The sequence below is a fragment of the Saccoglossus kowalevskii genome, chromosome 21 (assembly GCF_978046115.1).
Source record: "Saccoglossus kowalevskii chromosome 21, keSacKowa6.1, whole genome shotgun sequence".
Taxonomy (NCBI): domain Eukaryota; kingdom Metazoa; phylum Hemichordata; class Enteropneusta; family Harrimaniidae; genus Saccoglossus; species Saccoglossus kowalevskii.
This window is the reverse complement of record NC_140661.1, coordinates 21,506,694-21,528,196: the sequence shown is the minus strand read 5'-3', so window position 1 is coordinate 21,528,196 and position 21,503 is coordinate 21,506,694. Positions and strand designations below refer to the sequence as shown.

General features: G+C 37.1%; 1 protein-coding gene across 1 annotated transcript in view; it reads left to right on the top strand.

Moving 5' to 3' along the window:
* Window positions 1-18,165, top strand: part of LOC102801622 (uncharacterized) — a 29,631-nt gene extending 11,466 nt beyond the window's left edge. Inside the window, exons 4-7 of the mRNA XM_085495071.1 lie at window positions 1,654-1,754; window positions 2,283-2,383; window positions 6,552-6,604; window positions 11,057-18,165. Of these exons, the coding sequence (XP_085351197.1) occupies window positions 1,654-1,754; window positions 2,283-2,383; window positions 6,552-6,604; window positions 11,057-16,041 (5,240 nt within the window). The 3' untranslated portion in view covers window positions 16,042-18,165. The remainder of the gene's footprint in view (window positions 1-1,653; window positions 1,755-2,282; window positions 2,384-6,551; window positions 6,605-11,056) is intronic.
* The last annotated feature ends 3,338 nt before the right edge of the window (window positions 18,166-21,503 follow it).

The window sequence follows — 21,503 nt, the reverse complement described above, 5'->3', positions numbered from 1 at the left end:
ATAATTTCACATCCATGTGTCTACATTGCTCTGTTGGGTGTCAATGGATCCTGTATACAAGGAGTGTGTTAACTTTTTGAGCACCAGAATTTCTCCCATCCAAATTTTGCCTATATTTATGCATTTTCCGAAATTTGTTTTGATAATTTTGTAACAAATGGACTTCATTTTCAATCAATTGGCTACAGGTCTTAATTGAAGTTTTTGAACAAAAAATATGGTTTTATTTTTTGAAAGCTGACAGAAGTCAACTTTGGTGCTCAAAGGATTAATATATTTTCTTAAAACCATACCTTTTCAATTATTTCGTCACTAATAGTGTCTTTGTGTTCTTCCACTAATATCAGTAGTAACAAACTGTCTTTTTACATTCTGTGTGTAAAAATATAATTCAAATAGTTGACGGCAACACTAAATTGATTGGCAGTTGTCATGGTTACAGCCAGGAATTATAAATCTTCTGTTTATAAATATTGAAATGTAATATGGATAGTTGGAAATCAAAACTTTTTTTCTGACAGAGTCAGCAGGTTTGGTGAAATTTTACTGTCAATCGACAGTTTTTTTAGCTGTGTTAAATGAGGAATACTGGACTGTGAAAAGGCATGTAGACAGGTGATGAAAAAATATGTATTATAGCAAGCTTCAAACTAGAATAGAAAATAGATTGATGACGTACTGTTTCCATGAGTGAAATGAAATATCGAAAATTTGTAGCATGGACAATTTCTATGGTGTCTTATGACACAGAGTGTTGGTGAATTTTGGGAAACTTTGTCTTCAGCATAGCCATAAAATCCAAAAATCACTAAAGTTTCTAGCTGTGTCATACAACATAACCAAGTCTTGTAAAATACTTTTGTTTCCATGATATTCCAACATGCTCTGCATGACAACCACCAACATCTATTGATACTAATACAGTGTAATTGTAAAGATAACTATGCATGTCAGTGCAACCTTCTATTAAGGTGATAACTTACTCTAATAATGCATACAGCACTTCAGTACTTCAGCTTTACTAAGAAAATTACATGTTTCAAAATCATATGCAAATGTCATAACAGATTAAATCATAAATCTTAAAAAGTAGAAACCTATCAGCAGTTTTATGTTTTGAATATGCCGAATTTAAAGCATGAAGATCGTCACCTGAGCATGCACGGGAATTGAGTCCCAAGCGACTAGAACAACACATGCTAAGAAACGCAAAGGCTCATGGGTAAATGCTTTTTTTTAAAACAATGATACGCTATGGCCATCTGACGCATGCGCAGGTGACGACATCCCCGCTTTAAGTTTAAATGTTTAAATTTGCTTAGCATTCCCTGTTAATACAACGTATGGAATGTCAGAGAAAACATAGTCTGGAATTTCTCAAGAAAATTCCACTTATCTCAGTTTTGATTTTTACTCATTGGTTTCTATGGTAACAGAACTGTTTAAACTGTTTAATTTTTGCCTTTAGGAATCTTAGGTTCTTTAGGATTTAAGGACATTGATAAAGACAATATTTCACAAAAGATGCTGCAACTCATCTCGTGGACCACAGATTAATGACATCAATTCCACAGTCTCAAGAAATTTGTGAAAATTTGTTGCCAACTGTATGATAAAACTTTGCAAAACTGATTGGAGTGTTCTTTCTTGCAGAGACTGATGAAGAGCTCGATGACAGTGCCCCCTCAACCTCTGCTATTAAAATAAAACAAGAACCAGAAGATGTAGAAGATGAAGATGAAGAGTACAAATGGGTGAGTAACCATGGCAACATGGTTGATTCTATATTTAGTTTGGATTTTCTACATGTACTCTGACCTCAATATTTATAACTCATTTTGAGAAATTAATTTAATTAAGTTAATAATTTTAAACAAATAAGAAAGTGAAAAAAAAGTGACTATTATGGCCATTTGGTCTATATTACAAAACAATACAATAACACTTTATTATCATCATAAAGAAACTACAATCTTTTTGGGCTCTGAGTAATAAAGTTAAATTAATAAATATGAACACAAATTAATTATAATAAAAGTATCAAAAAACAAAGAAATTAATAAATGCTTCATTTCAAGTTTGCATTATCAATTTATTGGATTAGTGTTTTCAGTAAATGTTTATTTGATGCGTTGATGATTGTCTTGAATTTTTCTGTTTTGTCCATCTCATGTAAATTATTATAGAAAAATTATTATTATGTAAATTATTATAGAAAAATACATAAAAATTAGTTCTTCTTGTGAAGAATAATGGCTTAACGTTGTGTATGCACATTTTAGGTTATTGCAGAGGAAGATGAAAATGACAGCGATAATGAACATGACAGTATGGATGACAGTAGTATGCTGATATCATGTGAACAGTCTGTTGACAGTACAGTGTAAGTATCTTGTCTAATATTGAATCATCATCCAGTTGTCCCTCCAGCCATGTCATCTTGTATCATGTACATCATCCAGTTGTCCCTCCAGCTATGTCATCATGTATCATGTACATTGTCCAGTTGTCCCTCCAGCCATGTCATCTTGTATCATGTACATTAATATCCAATTGTCCCTCCAGCTATGTCATCTTGTATCATGTACATCATCCAGTTGTCCCTCCAGCTGTGTCATCATGTATCATGTACATTGTCCAGTTGTCCCTCCAGCCATGTCATCTTGTATCATGTACATTATCCAGTTGTCCCTCCAGCTGTGTCATCTTGTATTATGTACATTGTCCAGTTGTCCCTCCAGCCATGTCATCTTGTATCATGTACATTGTCCAGTTGTCCCTCCAGCTGTGTCATCTTGTATCATGTACATTGTCCAGTTGTCCCTCCAGCCATGTCATCTTGTATCATGTACATTATCCAGTTGTCCCTCCAGCTGTGTCATCTTGTATTATGTACATTGTCCAGTTGTCCCTCCAGCTATGTCATCTTGTAGCATGTACATTATCCAGTTGTCCCTCCAGCTGTGTCACCTTGTATCATGTGCATCATCCAGTTGTCCCTCCAGCTATGTCATCTTGTATCATGTACATTGTCCAGTTGTCTCTCCAGCCATGTCATCTTGTATCATGTACATTATCCAGTTGTCCCTCCAGCTGTGTCACCTTGTATCATGTGCATCATCCAGTTGTCCCTCCAGCTATGTCATCTTGTATCGTGTACATCATCCAGTTGTCCCTCCAGCTATGTCATCTTGTATTATGTACATTGTCCAGTTGTCCGTCCAGCCATGTCATCTTGTATCATGTACATTGTCCAGTTGTTCCTCCAGCCATGTCATCTTGTATCATGTACATTGTCCAGTTGTCCCTCCAGCTATGTCATCTTGTATCATGTACATTGTCCAGTTGTTTCTCCAGCTATGTCATCTTGTATCATGTACATTGTCCAGTTGTTTCTCCAGCCATGTCATCTTGTATCATGTACATTGTCCAGTTGTCCCTCCAGCTGTGTCACCTTGTATCATGTACATTGTCCAGTTGTCCCTCCAGCTATGTCATCTTGTATCATGTACATTGTCCAGTTGTTTCTCCAGCTATGTCATCTTGTATCATGTACATTGTCCAGTTGTCCCTCCAGCTATGTCATCTTGTATCATGTACATTATCCAGTTGTCTCTCCAGCCATGTCATCTTGTATCATGTGCATTATCCAGTTGTCCCTCTAGCTATGTCATCTTGTATCATGTACATCATCCAGTTGTCTCTCCAGCCATGTCATCTTGTATCATGTACATTGTCCAGTTGTTTCTCCAGCTATGTCATCTTGTATCATGTACATTGTCCAGTTGTCCCTCCAGCCATGTCATCTTGTATCATGTACATTGTCCAGTTGTCCCTCCAGCCATGTCATCTTGTATCATGTACATTGTCCAGTTGTCCCTCCAGCCATGTCATCTTGTATCATGTACATTGTCCAGTTGTCTCTCCAGCTATGTCATCTTGTATCATGTACATCATCCAGTTGTCCCTCCAGCCATGTCATCTTGTATCATGTACATCATCCAGTTGTCCGTCCAGCTATGTCATCTTGTATCATGTACATTGTCCAGTTGTCCGTGCAGCCATGTCATCTTGTATCATGTACATTGTCCAGTTGTCTCTCCAGCTATGTCATCTTGTATCATGTACATTGTCCAGTTGTTCCTCCAGCCATGTCATCTTGTATCATGTACATTGTCCAGTTGTCCGTGCAGCCATGTCATCTTGTATCATGTACATTGTCCAGTTGTCTCTCCAGCTATGTCATCTTGTATCATGTACATCGTCCAGTTGTCTCTCCAGCCATGTCATCTTGTATCATGTACATCATCCAGTTGTCCCTCCAGCCATGTCATCTTGTATCATGTGCATTATCCAGTTGTCCCTCTAGCTATGTCATCTTGTATCATGTACATCATCCAGTTGTCTCTCCAGCCATGTCATCTTGTATCATGTACATCATCCAGTTGTCTCTCCAGCCATGTCATCTTGTATCATGTACATTGTCCAGTTGTTTCTCCAGCTATGTCATCTTGTATCATGTACATTGTCCAGTTGTCCCTCCAGCCATGTCATCTTGTATCATGTACATTGTCCAGTTGTCCGTGCAGCCATGTCATCTTGTATCATGTACATTGTCCAGTTGTCCCTCCAGCCATGTCATCTTGTATCATGTACATTGTCCAGTTGTCTCTCCAGCTATGTCATCTTGTATCATGTACATCATCCAGTTGTCCCTCCAGCCATGTCATCTTGTATCATGTACATCATCCAGTTGTCCGTCCAGCTATGTCATCTTGTATCATGTACATTGTCCAGTTGTCCGTGCAGCCATGTCATCTTGTATCATGTACATTGTCCAGTTGTCTCTCCAGCTATGTCATCTTGTATCATGTACATCGTCCAGTTGTTCCTCCAGCCATGTCATCTTGTATCATGTACATTGTCCAGTTGTCCGTGCAGCCATGTCATCTTGTATCATGTACATTGTCCAGTTGTCTCTCCAGTTATGTCATCTTGTATCATGTACATCATCCAGTTGTTCCTCCAGCCATGTCATCTTGTATCATGTACATTGTCCAGTTGTCCGTGCAGCCATGTCATCTTGTATCATGTACATTGTCCAGTTGTCTCTCCAGCTATGTCATCTTGTATCATGTACATCGTCCAGTTGTCTCTCCAGCCATGTCATCTTGTATCATGTACATCATCCAGTTGTCTCTCCAGCTATGTCATCTTGTATCATGTACATCATCCAGTTGTCTCTCCAGCCATGTCATCTTGTATCATGTACATCGTCCAGTTGTCCCTCCAGCCATGTCATCTTGTATCATGTACATTGTCCAGTTGTCCGTGCAGCCATGTCATCTTGTATCATGTACATTGTCCAGTTGTCTCTCCAGCTATGTCATCTTGTATCATGTACATCGTCCAGTTGTTCCTCCAGCCATGTCATTCTTGTATCATGTACATTGTCCAGTTGTCCGTGCAGCCATGTCATCTTGTATCATGTACATTGTCCAGTTGTCTCTCCAGCTATGTCATCTTGTATCATGTACATCGTCCAGTTGTCTCTCCAGCCATGTCATCTTGTATCATGTACATCATCCAGTTGTCTCTCCAGCTATGTCATCTTGTATCATGTACATCATCCAGTTGTCTCTCCAGCCATGTCATCTTGTATCATGTACATCGTCCAGTTGTCCCTCCAGCCGTGTCATCTTGTATCATGTACATTGTCCAGTTGTCCGTGCAGCCATGTCATCTTATATCATGTACATTGTCCAGTTGTCTCTCCAGCTATGTCATCTTGTATCATGTACATCGTCCAGTTGTCTCTCCAGCCATGTCATCTTGTATCATGTACATTGTCCAGTTGTCCCTCCAGCCATGTCATCTTGTATCATGTACATTATCCAGTTGTCCCTCCAGCCATGTCATCTTGTATCATGTACATCATCCAGTTGTCCCTCCAGCCATGTCATCTTGTATCATGTACATTGTCCTGTTGTCCGTGCAGCCATGTCATCTTGTATCATGTACATTGTCCAGTTGTTTCTCCAGCTATGTCATCTTGTATCATGTACATTGTCCAGTTGTCCCTCCAGCCATGTCATCTTGTATCTTGTACATTGTCCAGTTGTCCCTCCAGCTATGTCATCTTGAGTCACATACATCTTGAATTTATCTCGCAAAGTACGCAGTCGAATTGACCTTAGGTCAATAGTTGATAATATTGCCATACTGTCTTTTGTCAAGTATTTCACAAATCAATGACTTGTTAAGCACAGTTTCAGAATATTCCTGTGGGAATAGTGTGTTAACCATGTCCGTTATTGAAGCTGCATGTATTTTGTCATGTTGGTTAATCCTTTGAGCGTCAGTCAACTTCAGGTACCATCTAGACAATAGTCTGCTATTTTCAGCATAAAATGTTTGTCTCATCCTTTACCCTAGTTTTAACAGGAACAAAATTTCACACTCAAAGGGTTAAGTGCATGCTCTTTGTAGAGAAAATATGGTTGAGGCCGATGTTTTTGTTGTTTTTCACTTCTTAATATTTTTATTTACAGAGAAAGTTCTGAAGATTCTGATGTCCCGTTATCATTGGCCAATTATTCTATGAGTAAGTATTGTATGAAAAAAGAATAGATCCAGCAATTTTGTTCACATTTGGGTCACATTTTGTTCACATTTTGTTCACATTTGGGTCACATTTTGTTCATATTTGGGTCACATTTTGTTCATATTTGGGTTACATTTTGTTCATATTTGGATCACATTTTGTTCACATTTTGTTTACATTTGGGTCACATTTTGGTTTACATTTGGGTCACATTTTGTTCATATTTGGGTCACATTTTGTTCATATTTGGGTCACATTTTGTTCATATTTGGATCACATTTTGTTCATATTTGGGTTACATTTTGTTCACATTTGGGTCAAATTTTGTTCAAATTTTGTTCACATTTGGGTCACATTTGGGTCACATTTTGTTCATATTTGGGTCACATTTTGTTCATATTTGGGTCACATTTGGGTCACATTTTGTTCATATTTGGGTCACATTTGGTTCACATTTTGTTCACATTTGGGTAACATTTTGTTCCTATTTGGATCACATTTTGTTCACATTTTGGTTTACATTTGGGTTATATTTTGTTCATATTTGGGTCACATTTTTTTCATATTTGGATCACATTTTGTTCATATTTGGGTCACATTTTTTTCATATTTGGATCACATTTTGTTCATATTTGGGTCACGTTTTGTTCATATTTGGGCCACATTTTGTTCATATTTGGGTCACATTTTGTTAGTCCCCGTTCGGACGCAGTCCGAAAACGGGGACTTATGTTTTGCCCTGTGTGCGTCCGTCCGTCCGTGCGTCCGTCCGTCCGTCCGTGATCACCTGTATCTCGAACATGCATGGACCAATTAAGTTCAAACTTCACTCATACATCACACATTATATGGGACATATGCACATGCATTTTTTTCATGATCCAATTAACGATAGCCGAATAGCGGCCATTTTAAGGCCGAAAATGCATCAAAATCGCACATTTTCACCATTCCGGACCCGGATCTCAGTTATGCATGGACGGATTTTGTTCAAATTTGGTACATACATTAAACATAATAGGACCTTGATGCACGTCATTTTTTTTCGGATCAAGTTCAAAATAGCCGACTGGCGGCCATTTTGTTTTAAAGAATTCAGTTCTGGATCCGTATCCGAGACATGTCTGGATTGATCAAGTTCAAACTTCACACACACAAGGTACATCATGTCACAAATATGTATGTGCATTTGTTTCATGATCTCATTAACGATAGCCAAATGGGGGCCGCTTTAAGGCCGAAAATGCATTGAAATCGCACATTTTCACCATTCCGGACCCGTATCTCAGTTATGCATGGATGGATTTTGTTCAAATTTGGTACATACATTAAACATAATAGGACCTTGATGCACGTCTTTTTTTTTTTTTTTTTCGGATCAAGTTCGAAATGGCCGACTGGCGGCCATTTTGTTTTAAAGAATTCAGTTCTGGATCCGTATCCAAGACATGTCTGGATTGATCAAGTTCAAACTTCACACACACATGGTACATCATGTCACAAATAGATATGTGCATTTGTTTCATGATCTGCTTAACAATAGCGGAATGATGGCCATTTTAAGGCCGAAAATGCATCAAAATCACGTATTTTCACAATTCCAGAACCGGATCTCAGTCATGCATGGATGGATTTTGTTCAGATTTAGCACAATGTGTTGTACATATGCAGGTGCATTTCGGTCATGATCTGCTTTGAATGTATATGTCACTCAAATATGAACGGAACGGGGACGTGTCATTGACAATGACTTGTTCATATTTGGGTTACATTTTGTTCACATTTGGGTCACATTTTGTTCACACTTTGTTCACATTTGGGTCACATTTTGTTCACATTTTTTGCATATTTGGGTCACATTTTGTTCATATTTGGGTCACATTTTGTTCATATTTGGGTCACATTTTGTTCATATTTGGGTCACATTTTGTTCATATTTGGGTTACATTTTGTTCATATTTGGGTCACATTTTGTTCATATTTGGGTCACATTTTGTTCATATTTGGGTCACATTTTGTTCATATTTGGGTTACATTTTGTTCATATTTGGGTTACATTTTGGCCACATTTTGTTCATATTTGGGTCACATTTTGTTCACATTTTGTTCATATTTGGGTCACATTTTGTTCATATTTGGGTTACATTTTGTTCATATTTGGGTTACATTTTGGCCACATTTTGTTCATATTTGGGTCACATTTTGTTCATATTTGGGTCACATTTTGTTCACATTTCAGTCACATTTTGTTCACATTTGGGTCACATTTTGTTCACATTTTGTTACATTTGGTACAAGGACATGATGTTCTAATTTGTACCTTTTTTTTTAGTTATTAGTCACATTTTAAGAAAAAATGAAAGAAAATCAAATTCATGCATGCAATACAGATCTGTCTTCACCTTTCGAATGCCATTATTTTTCCTACAAAAATTACAAAATTTGGGTCACATTTTGTTCACATTTTTTGCATATTTGGGTCACATTTTGTTCATATTTGGGTCACATTTTGTTCATATTTGGGTCACATTTTGTTCATATTTGGGTTACATTTTGTTCATATTTGTGTCACATTTTGTTCATATTTGGGTCACATTTTGTTCACATTTTGTTCATATTTGGGTCACATTTTGTTCATATTTGGGTTACATTTTGTTCATATTTGGGTTACATTTTGGTCACATTTTGTTCATATTTGGGTCACATTTTGTTCATATTTGGGTTACATTTTGGTCACATTTTGTTCATATTTGGGTCACATTTTGTTCATATTTGGGTCACATTTTGTTCACATTTCAGTCACATTTTGTTCACATTTTGTTCATATTTGGGTCACATTTTGTTCACATTTTGTTCATATTTGGGTCACATTTTGTTCATATTTGGGTTACATTTTGTTCATATTTGGGTTACATTTTGTTCATATTTGGGTTACATTTTGGTCACATTTTGTTCATATTTGGGTCACATTTTGTTCATATTTGGGTTACATTTTGGCCACATTTTGTTCATATTTGGGTCACATTTTGTTCATATTTGGGTCACATTTTATTCACATTTCAGTCACATTTTGTTCACATTTGGGTCACATTTTGTTCATATTTGGGTCACATTTTGTTCATATTTGGGTTACATTTTGGTCACATTTTGTTCATATTTGGGTCACATTTTGTTCATATTTGGGTCACATTTTGTTCACATTTCAGTCACATTTTGTTCACATTTGGGTCACATTTTGTTCACATTTTGTTACATTTGGTACAAGGACATGATGTTCTAATTTGTACCTTTTTTTTTTAGTTATTAGTCACATTTTAAGAAAAAATGAAAGAAAATCAAATTTATGCATGCAATACAGATCTGTCTTCACCTTTCGAATGCCATTATTTTTCCTACAAAAATTACAAAATTTGGGTCACATTTTGTTCACATTTTTTGCATATTTGGGTCACATTTTGTTCATATTTGGGTCACATTTTGTTCATATTTGGGTCACATTTTGTTCATATTTGGGTTACATTTTGTTCATATTTGTGTCACATTTTGTTCATATTTGGGTCACATTTTGTTCACATTTTGTTCATATTTGGGTCACATTTTGTTCATATTTGGGTTACATTTTGTTCATATTTGGGTTACATTTTGGTCACATTTTGTTCATATTTGGGTCACATTTTGTTCATATTTGGGTTACATTTTGGTCACATTTTGTTCATATTTGGGTCACATTTTGTTCATATTTGGGTCACATTTTGTTCACATTTCAGTCACATTTTGTTCACATTTTGTTCATATTTGGGTCACATTTTGTTCACATTTTGTTCATATTTGGGTCACATTTTGTTCATATTTGGGTTACATTTTGTTCATATTTGGGTTACATTTTGTTCATATTTGGGTTACATTTTGGTCACATTTTGTTCATATTTGGGTCACATTTTGTTCATATTTGGGTTACATTTTGGTCACATTTTGTTCATATTTGGGTCACATTTTGTTCATATTTGGGTCACATTTTGTTCACATTTCAGTCACATTTTGTTCACATTTGGGTCACATTTTGTTCACATTTTGTTACATTTGGTACAAGGACATGATGTTCTAATTTGTACCTTTTTTTTAGTTATTAGTCACATTTTAAGAAAAAATGAAAGAAAATCAAATTCATGCATGCAATACAGATCTGTCTTCACCTTTCGAATGCCATTATTTTTCCTACAAAAATTACAAAATTTGTGTCCATAATATTTTTCGTTAAATTTTGACCAAATTAACATAATTGTCTATCGACCAGGCAGCTTGTCTTAAAGGAAAAATAGGAAATCTTCATACTGCTAATATGCAAATTGCCTAATTAATATGCACAGGTAGAATTTACTTTGTTGAAGGTGATGGAAGGTGACAAAAGTTGACATTGGCACTTGAAAACTATATAACCTATATCTTTTACAGAAGATGGCCGTCCAACGTGTAAATACTGCAACAGGTCATTCATGAGCATTGGAGGGCTGAAGATCCACCTACATCGATGTACCGAGGACAATGCTTCGATCGATAAAGAGATTCTCTCAACCGACCCACGTGTACAGTGCTGGAAATGCAACGCTATGTTTTCCACAAGGAGCTCCATGAAAAGGCATGAGAAAAAATGTGGGACTTTGTATAAGCGAACACAAATGTTACGCGTTCCTGACATGACTAGCTGTATGTATTGTAAAAAAGAAATACTGAGTCGATCTTTAATGAAACATCTATCCCGTTGTAAAATGGTCACCGAGTCACAGTTGCAGTCACAGCATCGTCGAGTTATTTTACCAAAAACTGCTGAATCAGTGCCTACAAGTATTGAGCCTGTGTCAAATACAGTTACTTCTATGTCTAGCCCGCCACCAGTTACCGTGTCAACTATGTCATCTCCGAGTATTGTCATGCCCGTTTCACAGCCGCAAATTCAATATGTCATGGCACCAATTGGTACAGGTGGAGGAAATACCGCAGTGAACAGTACTGCACCAATATTCGTTCTCGCCAACATTCCTCCAAATATGATGACTGGCCAGGCTGGTTCACTCCTACCAGCTAGTATGATACAACCAATGTTTGCCGGCTTACAGAACCAGACAACGCATGCAAATATTGCGCCAACGCAAACAGTATTCACAAATGCTGCAGCACCTGTAGTGACAGCAACACCTTCAGAGATAACTTCAGTCACAGTTACTGCAGTTTCCGCTGCATCCACTATGACATCAACAGGATCTGCTGCTGCAGGAATTAAGCCTCTCAAAGTGCTCGCCCCACTGATGCCTGCAAAACCAGGGATGCCTGCACAACTGCCGAGCACTATCACACCAGCCAGTACTTCCTATGCAGTTATTTCACCGCGACCAAGTCCAGTGATACAACAAAAGTCTCCAGGAGCACAGATCCAGGCAAAATCCCTTGGAATGACACAACATACTAAGCCAGTTGTACAAGTTGTTTCAACACCCAGTCCCATGCAAGCAGTACCTCAACAACTTTCAATACAACCAAAGCCAACATCCTACACTCCTCCACTGAGAACCAGACTAAGTCCAGCTGTGCAGACAATGTCACATGTTTCCCCAATTCAACCCAAACCAAATCAAGCTATCCAGACAATGTCCCACACCTCACATATTCAGCCAAAGCCAAGTCCATCATTTCAGCCAATGTCCCATGTCTCGCCCATTCAACCCAAACCGAGTCCATCACTGCAAACAATGTCCCATGTCTCACCCATTCAACCCAAACCAAGTCAATCACTGCAAACAATGCCCCATGTCTCACCCATTCAACCTAGAATAAGTCCTGCACTTCAGTCAGTACCCCATATGTCACCCATTCAACCCAAGCCTAGTCCTGCCATCCAGACAATGTCCCATCTTGCTGCCATTCAACCCAAACGTGTGATACAGGTATCACCAATACAACCCATACAGGCAGTACAACAGTTCACTCAGCATCAGAATCAAGCACTACCTGTTCCTGATAGCAAAACTTGTGCTGTTGAATTGCCAGCTGACGATCCCCAGACTTCATCATACAAACCAGAAATCCCTGCTGATAACAGTGACCATCTTGAGGCACCAATGAAAAGTGGGTCAGATTTTGATACTGCTAAAATTGATGACAGTGTAGCAAGCGGCTTGCATAGAATCCCTGGTAAAATCGCCATACCTCGACTGACTCGACCCATAGGGGGACGAACCATGCATCCACATTTGCAGAAGCAAGTTATCAAAAAGCGTAAATTACCCATGGTTCTTAGTAAGAGCGTTGCAGGAGAGAAAATCCAGAGAGTGGATGTCTCTGAACTTTTGGGTGTTCGGCAAGTGAATATGAAATTTGGGGACTCTTCAGAGAGTGCTTCTGAATTTGATCCAGCATCTGAAGAAAAGGAAATGGCATCCCCCAAGGTGGCATCACCCACTGAAGAGGCCATGCCACGTGATGGGTCGCATGATCTTGTCCAAGAGCAGATCGTCAAAATAAAGCAAGAACCATGTTCCCCTGCAGGAGAGTGTGATGAAGATATGAGTGAAATGGAGTGTTCCGATAAAGATGTATTTGTTGGTGTACGCATTAAGCAAGAAACGAGTGAAACCACAGACAGCAGGGAATTCGAAGAAGAGAGAAACACTGTGCATTCCTCATCTGAATCAACGCCAGTACTCACATCGCTACTACTGCAGGCTGACACCTCTGAGCCTGTACCTGTGCAAATCGAACCATCATCAAATTTGATGCATTGCGTACCATTAGGATTTAATAATCCTCCAGATCCTCCAATGTCTTTGCCGCAACATTCTGAGGCGGTTGAATTACCTGCGATACCAGCGAGTGGATCAGAAGGTGAGTTGTTGAAAACCAAAGATGGGCTTGATGTCTCCATTGTTACTCGGCAACCGATTTATCGGGCTGATGGCTATCTTGAATGTGAAGAGTGTGGACGGCTGTTTAACTGTACTCGTAACTACAACCGCCATTATCCGTCACATCTGCAAGACAAAAGATTTAAATGCGAAATTTGCGATAAGACATTTCATTTGTCATACCATTTAAAAGAGCATATGAACAAACACTTTGATTTACGGCCATACAAATGTCATCTGTGCGGTAAGGCGTACAATCATTCTGGAACATTGAGTGGACATTTGAAAGTTGCTCATAGAAACGAAAATATTCCATTACGAGAAGTTATGAAGTGCAAATTATGCAGTAAAGTATTCGCATATGAGGGAACGTACTACAAACACTTAGAAGAACGCCACTCTGTGCTGATGCAGAAAACATCTCCACCAACTCCGTCGTCATGGCAGCGTGTGAAAACAATACCAGTAAAGGTATTTTCCAAAAAATCATCTACTAATGTGGCGGAAACGATGCGAAAAAGGGTAAGCAGAAAACGAAGATCAAAGCGGCTAGCAGCCAAACAGGCGCAGGGGTTGGAATTAAAGATTGCAAACACTTTTTCGCTGCAGCCTTTTATTGAAGAAGAGCGACAACGCCGGAAACAGATGCAGATAACTCAGCAACAACATTCATTGCAACAGCAACAACCATCAGAACAGCAACAGCAACAACCATCAGAACAGCAACAGTCATTGGAACAGCAACAGTCATCTGAGCAACAACAATCTCAGATGCAGCAACAGTCATTGCAACAGCGACCATCTCCATTAATAGAGAAACAGTCACCACAACAAAATGAAGCTGTTCTAAATTATGCACAAATAGCCGCCAAAACATCATCATCTTCTCATCAAAGCAGTGCTTTATCAAAATATCGCAGCATATTACCTCGACCATTATTGGGGAAACCTGTGATTGTAACCCTCCCTGCTACTGCCACATCTCTACCTGTAGAACCTGGTACATATTCATCTAGCGGTGAATCAACTGGAATTCAACAACAATCTGCAACTACGTTATGTAGAGAAAGTTACTATCAAATGTTAGAGGCTGGCAAACTACCTGCATACCAGAAACGAGATCATCAATGTAAATATTGTGAGAAATCTTTTGACAATAAACTGCATCTTACTTTCCACATGACTAAAGAGCATCAAGAGAGGTCTACTGTTGCCCAGGAACAACTTCACTCAATGCCGTCAACATCCGTGATCACAATTCCAGCGAGTATGTCAATCGTCACAAAGTACAAGTGTATTTTATGCCTCCACTACTTCCTTGATTTACCGACTCTAACGCGTCATATTACTGGTTATCATCGGTGTTCAAACCCGTACTTGTTCTTCCAGGAGGAGGTGCGGGAGGAAGCCGATGCTACGTCCAACAGTAAGACGGTGCATTCTGTTACTTCCTCGGATGACAGTATCCCCGATTTGGTATCGGGTGATGAAACGAATGCAGGCGTAGAATCTGTCTCGGTGCACAATGCCAGTGTGCCGGAAACTGGCACACCTGACATTGAGACCGTTGAGAAGAAAACGACTGAGGTGATACCTTCCAGTCAGGCTGATGCGAGTAAAATTAAAAAGTCAAGCTGTATAATGTGTTTAGTCTCATCACATCGTACGATAGGCGATGATTACAGCTGCCAAATAGCCATCCAGCAGTGCCCTGCATGTAATGAATCATTTGTCTGTCGCGTTAAAAACGAGCTCCGAATTGCTGTCAATGCAGGGTCCATACTTCATCAGTGTCCAACTTGTTGGACGAAGTTTAAATACTTTGCGAAGAACAATAAATGTAAAAAGTGTGATGAGAAAGTCAACCCCAAACGATATGTTGTCGTTGATGGTCTGATCAGAGCGGAAGATAGTGAAGAGGAGGGTGAGAGTGGACTTGAGAGCGATGTAATCGGTATTGAGTCTCTGCCATTTATATGCCAATTATGTAACTGTCATTTTTATCAAAAAATCAATACCAGTCATGTTCTTTGCTGCATATGCAATGAGGTGAACGAGCGATCACAATTTGTGCAACACATGAATGTACACAAGCATGGGAATAGCAACACAAAACTAAACACTGGCACGGCACAGGAGTGCAAGTTGTGTTTACGTAGCGTCAGTGATCTGGAAACGCATCTGAGAACGTCCCACCGTGGAATCAAAGATATCAAAGACGAGATCCAGAAACAAAACATGGGATATCATTGTAAAAAGTGCGAGAAGGTGTACGACAATAAACATAGTTTAAAGCGACACTACAAGTTGCAGCACTGCGGTGCCATTCGTTGCTACAAATGCGATAAATGCAGTAAATCATTTCAGACTCCATCCCACCTCGTTAGCCACATACAAAGCATACATCTGAAGATTCGACAGTTTCAGTGCTCCTGGTGCCAGAAAAAGTTTACTCACTCTGGTTCATTGAGTGCACATAAAAGGTACCATTGTCCAGTGTTCAAACACAAAATAGTACTTCGTGGGAAGAAAAAACAATAATTCTAGAATTATTTCATATTGACCTCAATTAAATGAAGCAAAAACAGATAATATTGGTAGAGACTTAAACTTTTGAGCGGCAAAATCAAATTTTTGCCACATTTCAATATTTTTTTCCAAAATTTTGATCCAGATCTGTATTATGTGTTCGTCTAGTCAAAAATAAATTATTGAAAATACATCGGGCAAAATGTTGCATCATAATTTTGACAAAAAAAATTCATGCGTTTAAAGGATTAAGAATCTGAACTCGAGCTGTCTGAATCAAATTTTAACCCTTATCAGAGGTGAATAGAAGTGTAAAAGCTTTTTTAAACACTTTTTACTGACTTCTACATATATAGCATTTATGGGGGGGTGAGTTAATGTGCAATATAACTTAGGCCGTGGGTTCTGTCGTGTAGTCATGATGGATTAATCGGCAACATCACTCCACTCACGTTTGCAATTATGTAATACTAAATTTGCTCTATTAGAAATACATCTCTAATAGAAACTTGCATAAACCATAAACTGTAATTGTTTTGTAAGATCACAACTTATATCGACCATGGACACATTTCAGTCATTTTCGTAGGTACCGGTATATGCGCTAGTATATAAAACAAATACAGTATTTCACTACATTTATCTTGTTAACAGTCAAATTAGGTCCTGTGTCTGTCAATAGTCTCTCACCAAACTGCAGTCACATTATGTTTGCTATGAAAACTGCAAATTAACAGTATTGATTAACAGGGAAACTATTTTGTTACGTGTGTCAAGAGAATCATAATTGAATACAACATAAAAATGTATTTCCGATATATATTTCAATTTTTATACTTGTAGATGTATATAATGGTGTTTTTGTGATTGTTACTTTTTAAAAACTGAATACAGATTGTTCTTATGTGATGGGAAACAGCTGGGTAATTTTTTTGAATTAGATCATTTTTATATTTTGCCAGCCTTGTTTTAATATTTTATAAATGATGAAAATATTTTTGTTAAGTCTCAATCTTCAGAAATTCACACACAAAAATACTTATTCAATCATGTGCAATTCTTGAGAAAATACTTGTATAGTAAGTGCAACAAAAAACTTGTTTATATTTTATTGTTAGTGCTGCTTTGTTTTTTCATTTTGCATAAATCAAAAAAAAAATTTGACAATATATTCTAAACTTTGGATCAGAGTCTGTGTTTTGGACTAACTGACTGGTAACTAACTGAAATAAGGGACTTTATGATTGGCCATGTCAGTCCTTTATGTATGACCCAATTAACTACCACTAAGGAACTCTCTGATTGGCCTGGCCTGATAAGTCCAATCACAGCCCATTTCAGGTATGAACCAATTGACTGCCAGTAAGAGAGATTGTTCCTATGCGAGTCTCTAATAGTAATGTTTTACCAGTCTTTTAGATAAAGTTAAAATAATACAAAATCTGCAATTTAAATTATTTGTCGGTATTGCAAATTTGCGTTTAATATTTTATTGTTTGATTGATTTAGTTTTATCCTGCATAATCTATTTTTATCTCAATAGTGCATCCAATGTCCTGTATTGTTTTATTCTTTACGAGTTCTGTGATTCATAATATGGTGAATAATTAAAAGAAACAACTTGCGTTTGTTAGCGATATTATTTTTGTGTATTACTGTGGATAAACACAAGTGAATGCAAAAACACATGAGGTATACTCTTGAATACACATGAAATCAGTAATGTTTTAAGACATACAGGCTATGCTCATAGTTGGCCAGTTAATTTATATTAGAATCACAATTCTGTTTATACTAACTGCATGCTAGTGTATTAAACCTTGTGTTTATTGTTGACCTTATCAGCCATTGTTTTCTTCCTTCTCGTGTTGTGTCACAATGTTCATGTTAATATAATATTATATGGAATATAAAAAATATACCCCGGTAGTCAAATTTGCCTGATGTAATAACTTGTAATTTCTCGTGCTCTGTTGGGATTTTCTCGTGCTACAAATTGCATATTATTTTAATTTTCTGTGAATTGTTTTTTTTTTTAAATGTTTGCAATGATTGGACTTTTAAAATGTATGGTGTCTGTACAAATGAATCATGATTTCAATTAAAGAAACCCAAATTATTCATTAATAAATGAAATGTCTTGTGTGGTGAATTGTATGGGTTACAGTGTGTCACATGTTTGTTGAGTCTGTTAATATAAGTGGTCTTGTATGCTAGTGTCACAAAATGGCGGAAAAGCGGTGGTGGTCGCCACTTTGTACACAAAATGAATAACAAAATGGCAAGTGCGATTGAGTTCAAGGCAAACTGCATAGACTATGTTTATCTCAACAAGAACATGAAAAGTACATTATGTAAATATGTTACCAAGAAATGGTTTACAACCTTGATGAGCTCATCAATAAAGTGATACCGTATTTGCTCTATTAGTAGCTCATGCTCTAACGTAAATGACAAGTGTTTCTATGATCAAAATGCTAGATATTTTAATAAATCGATATACAATCAATTCAACGTTTGTTTTACATGTGCTTCTATTGGAGATGCTCTTCTAATAGAGCAAATACGGTACACTTATCTAGAGTTCTTGGCAATGTATGTCTTTTATTATACATGTAGTTAGCGATCTTGTTTCCCGAAACACGGAGCAGTAAGCACCAACACGGAATTAATGATTCAATACACGCGACAGCAGGTAAACAATGGAGACAGCAATAGATTTAATGATTCATTAATTGATGGGAAGTGGATACATGAGAAAATTTCTGAAGTGCGCAAATAAACATGCATTTTCAGTTATAAACACAAATCTTTTTCGATGAATTATTATATTTAACTATGTGTGTTTAAAAAATAATTTCAGTAAGCAATAGTTGTATAACGTAACAGCATCATGTCTTGAGTATTTGGCTGGTGAAGGTAGGACACATACTGTGTTCTCAAAATCAAAAACTATCCCTGTCCCACTGATTTTTAAATAAAAATTTACCTCCCTTTTTTGATAAATCACAAACTTTGGAAAAATCAAAACACCATAAAGTATTGCAGTATAATCACATGATTTTTCAGTGCCCCATCTGTATTTTGGACATGTCTGGACCGCCTAATTTCAATTTTCATACACACATCTTGGGATATTTATTATTATTATTATTGACTTTATTCAGAATCATCATCACCCCCAAAAGACAATGAACAAATAGATACATGAAGCATGGTCCATATATCAAAAAAGAATAACAAATCAGTGAATTAACTTAAGGTTGAGATGCAGGTTCGTGGGCACTTGGGAGTGAATTTTTTTTATTATCCAGGGCTATAGACTGTTAAAATTTTGTAGAATTGTGAATAGTGGAACATACTCAAAAAACGATTTTACAGCAATTCCAGGCACTGATTTGACGCTAGACGTTGATAACTTACTGCAATAGGTTACACACTTTGTTTTCACATTTACAGAAGTTGTTACAAATAATGCAGACAGCATGTCTGCAAATTGAAGCGCACCAGAAGAAAGCTCCGCCCATAAAAGTGGCGGTACATTAGTTTTAAATTTTTCCTCCAATAAACGATCGAGGCCGCTCTCTTAGTTTCATACTTCAATTTGCGTCACATGTTATTCCAGTGAGAGGGGCGCATAAAGTGGTGGCACTGTAAAGAACGTTAGTTACCCGTAGAGTTATTTTACAGAACCAGCTGACCGATTGATCATGACAGAATTATTGATCAAAGTGCATTATTCCTACTATGGAAATATCCGTATCACGCCGATGTATATAACTGAAAGCTGCCTGCAACAAATGTCCTATGAAGACTTCATCCAGTATATCAATAATGAAATTGAATACATAAGTAGAATGGGTGTTATTCGATTATAAGTTCTCGACGATGAGAACCAAAAGGTTGATGTGCCACCAAATAATCGCTTTAAAAAGGTTATCACTGGCAACACACGATCACACGTCTGGGGAGGGTTGTCGCCGTACATACATGATACGGTTTCAAGTAGTTTTTTGTCGAATTTCCCGTCCGTAAATGCGCGGTCGCAATGTTTTATAATATTCGTCATATTCTATAACGTTGTCAGTTAGTTTTTTAGTCACGGATTGGTCGCTCTTACGCTTTCCTTGCAGGATACTCTCAGTGTTAACAAACCGTTTGAACTCGGCTGAAGCTGGCAGACACTCCCAACAGACAGTGGAAGCTAGCAGACACACTAGCAGCCACAATCTATAAGGCATAATAATGCTTTGAATCAAAGTTTATCACATCTTTTTGCATCACGTAATCATAGTTTGACATCATTATTATTAATGTAAATGGCTAATATTCATTTAAACAGAGAAATTCTAAAAAATGTACTCTCTCCCCCTGAAAGTGTATCTCTATGTGCGTGTATATAAACACTATTCCCAATATTTTTTGGGAAATATTGAGTGTGCACCTTATCCACATATATGGTATGAAACATACATGTATTGATTACAATTTGTGATAGGTGACATTTAATAATTAGCAGACAATTTTAAAATATGGAAATCATAATTATGGTAGAACTGCTCTTTTTGCTAGCAGACACTAATTAAATCACAAATTACAGTAAAAATATTGAGTGTGCACCTTATCCACATATATGGTATGAAACATACATGTATTGACTACAATTTGTGATAGGTGACATTTAATAATTAGCAGACAATTTTAAAATATGGAAATCATAATTATGGTAGAACTGCTCTTTTTGCTAGCAGACACTAATTAAATCACAAATTACAGTTAAAATATTGAGTGTGCACCTTAACCACCTATGTGGTGTGAAACATACATGTATGGACTACAATTTGTGATAGGTGACATTTAATAATTAGCAGACAATTTTAAAATATGGAAATCATAATTATGGTAGAACTGCTCTTTTTGCTAGCAGACACTAATTAAGTCACAAATTACAGTAACAATATTGAGTGTGCACCTTAACCACCTATGTGGTATGAAACATACATGTATGGACTACAATTTGTGATAGGTGACATTCAATAATTAGCAGACCATTTTAAAATATGGAAATCATAATTGTGGTAGAACTGCCCTATCTATTTGCTAGCAGACACTAATTAAGTCACTAATTACAGTAAAAATATTGAGTGTGCACCCTAACCACCTATGTGGTATGAAACATACATGTATGGACTACAATTTGTGATAGGTGACATTTAATAATTAGCAGACAATTTTAAAATATGGAAATCATAATTGTGGTAGAACTGCTCTTTTTGCTAGCAGACACTAATTAAATCACAAATTACAGTTAAAATATTGAGTGTGCACCTTAACCACCTATGTGGTATGAAACATACATGTATGGACTACAATTTGTGATAGGTGACATTTAATAATTAGCAAACAATTTTAAAATATGGAAATCATAATTGTGGTGGAACTGGCCTATCTATATGCTAGCAGACACTAATTAA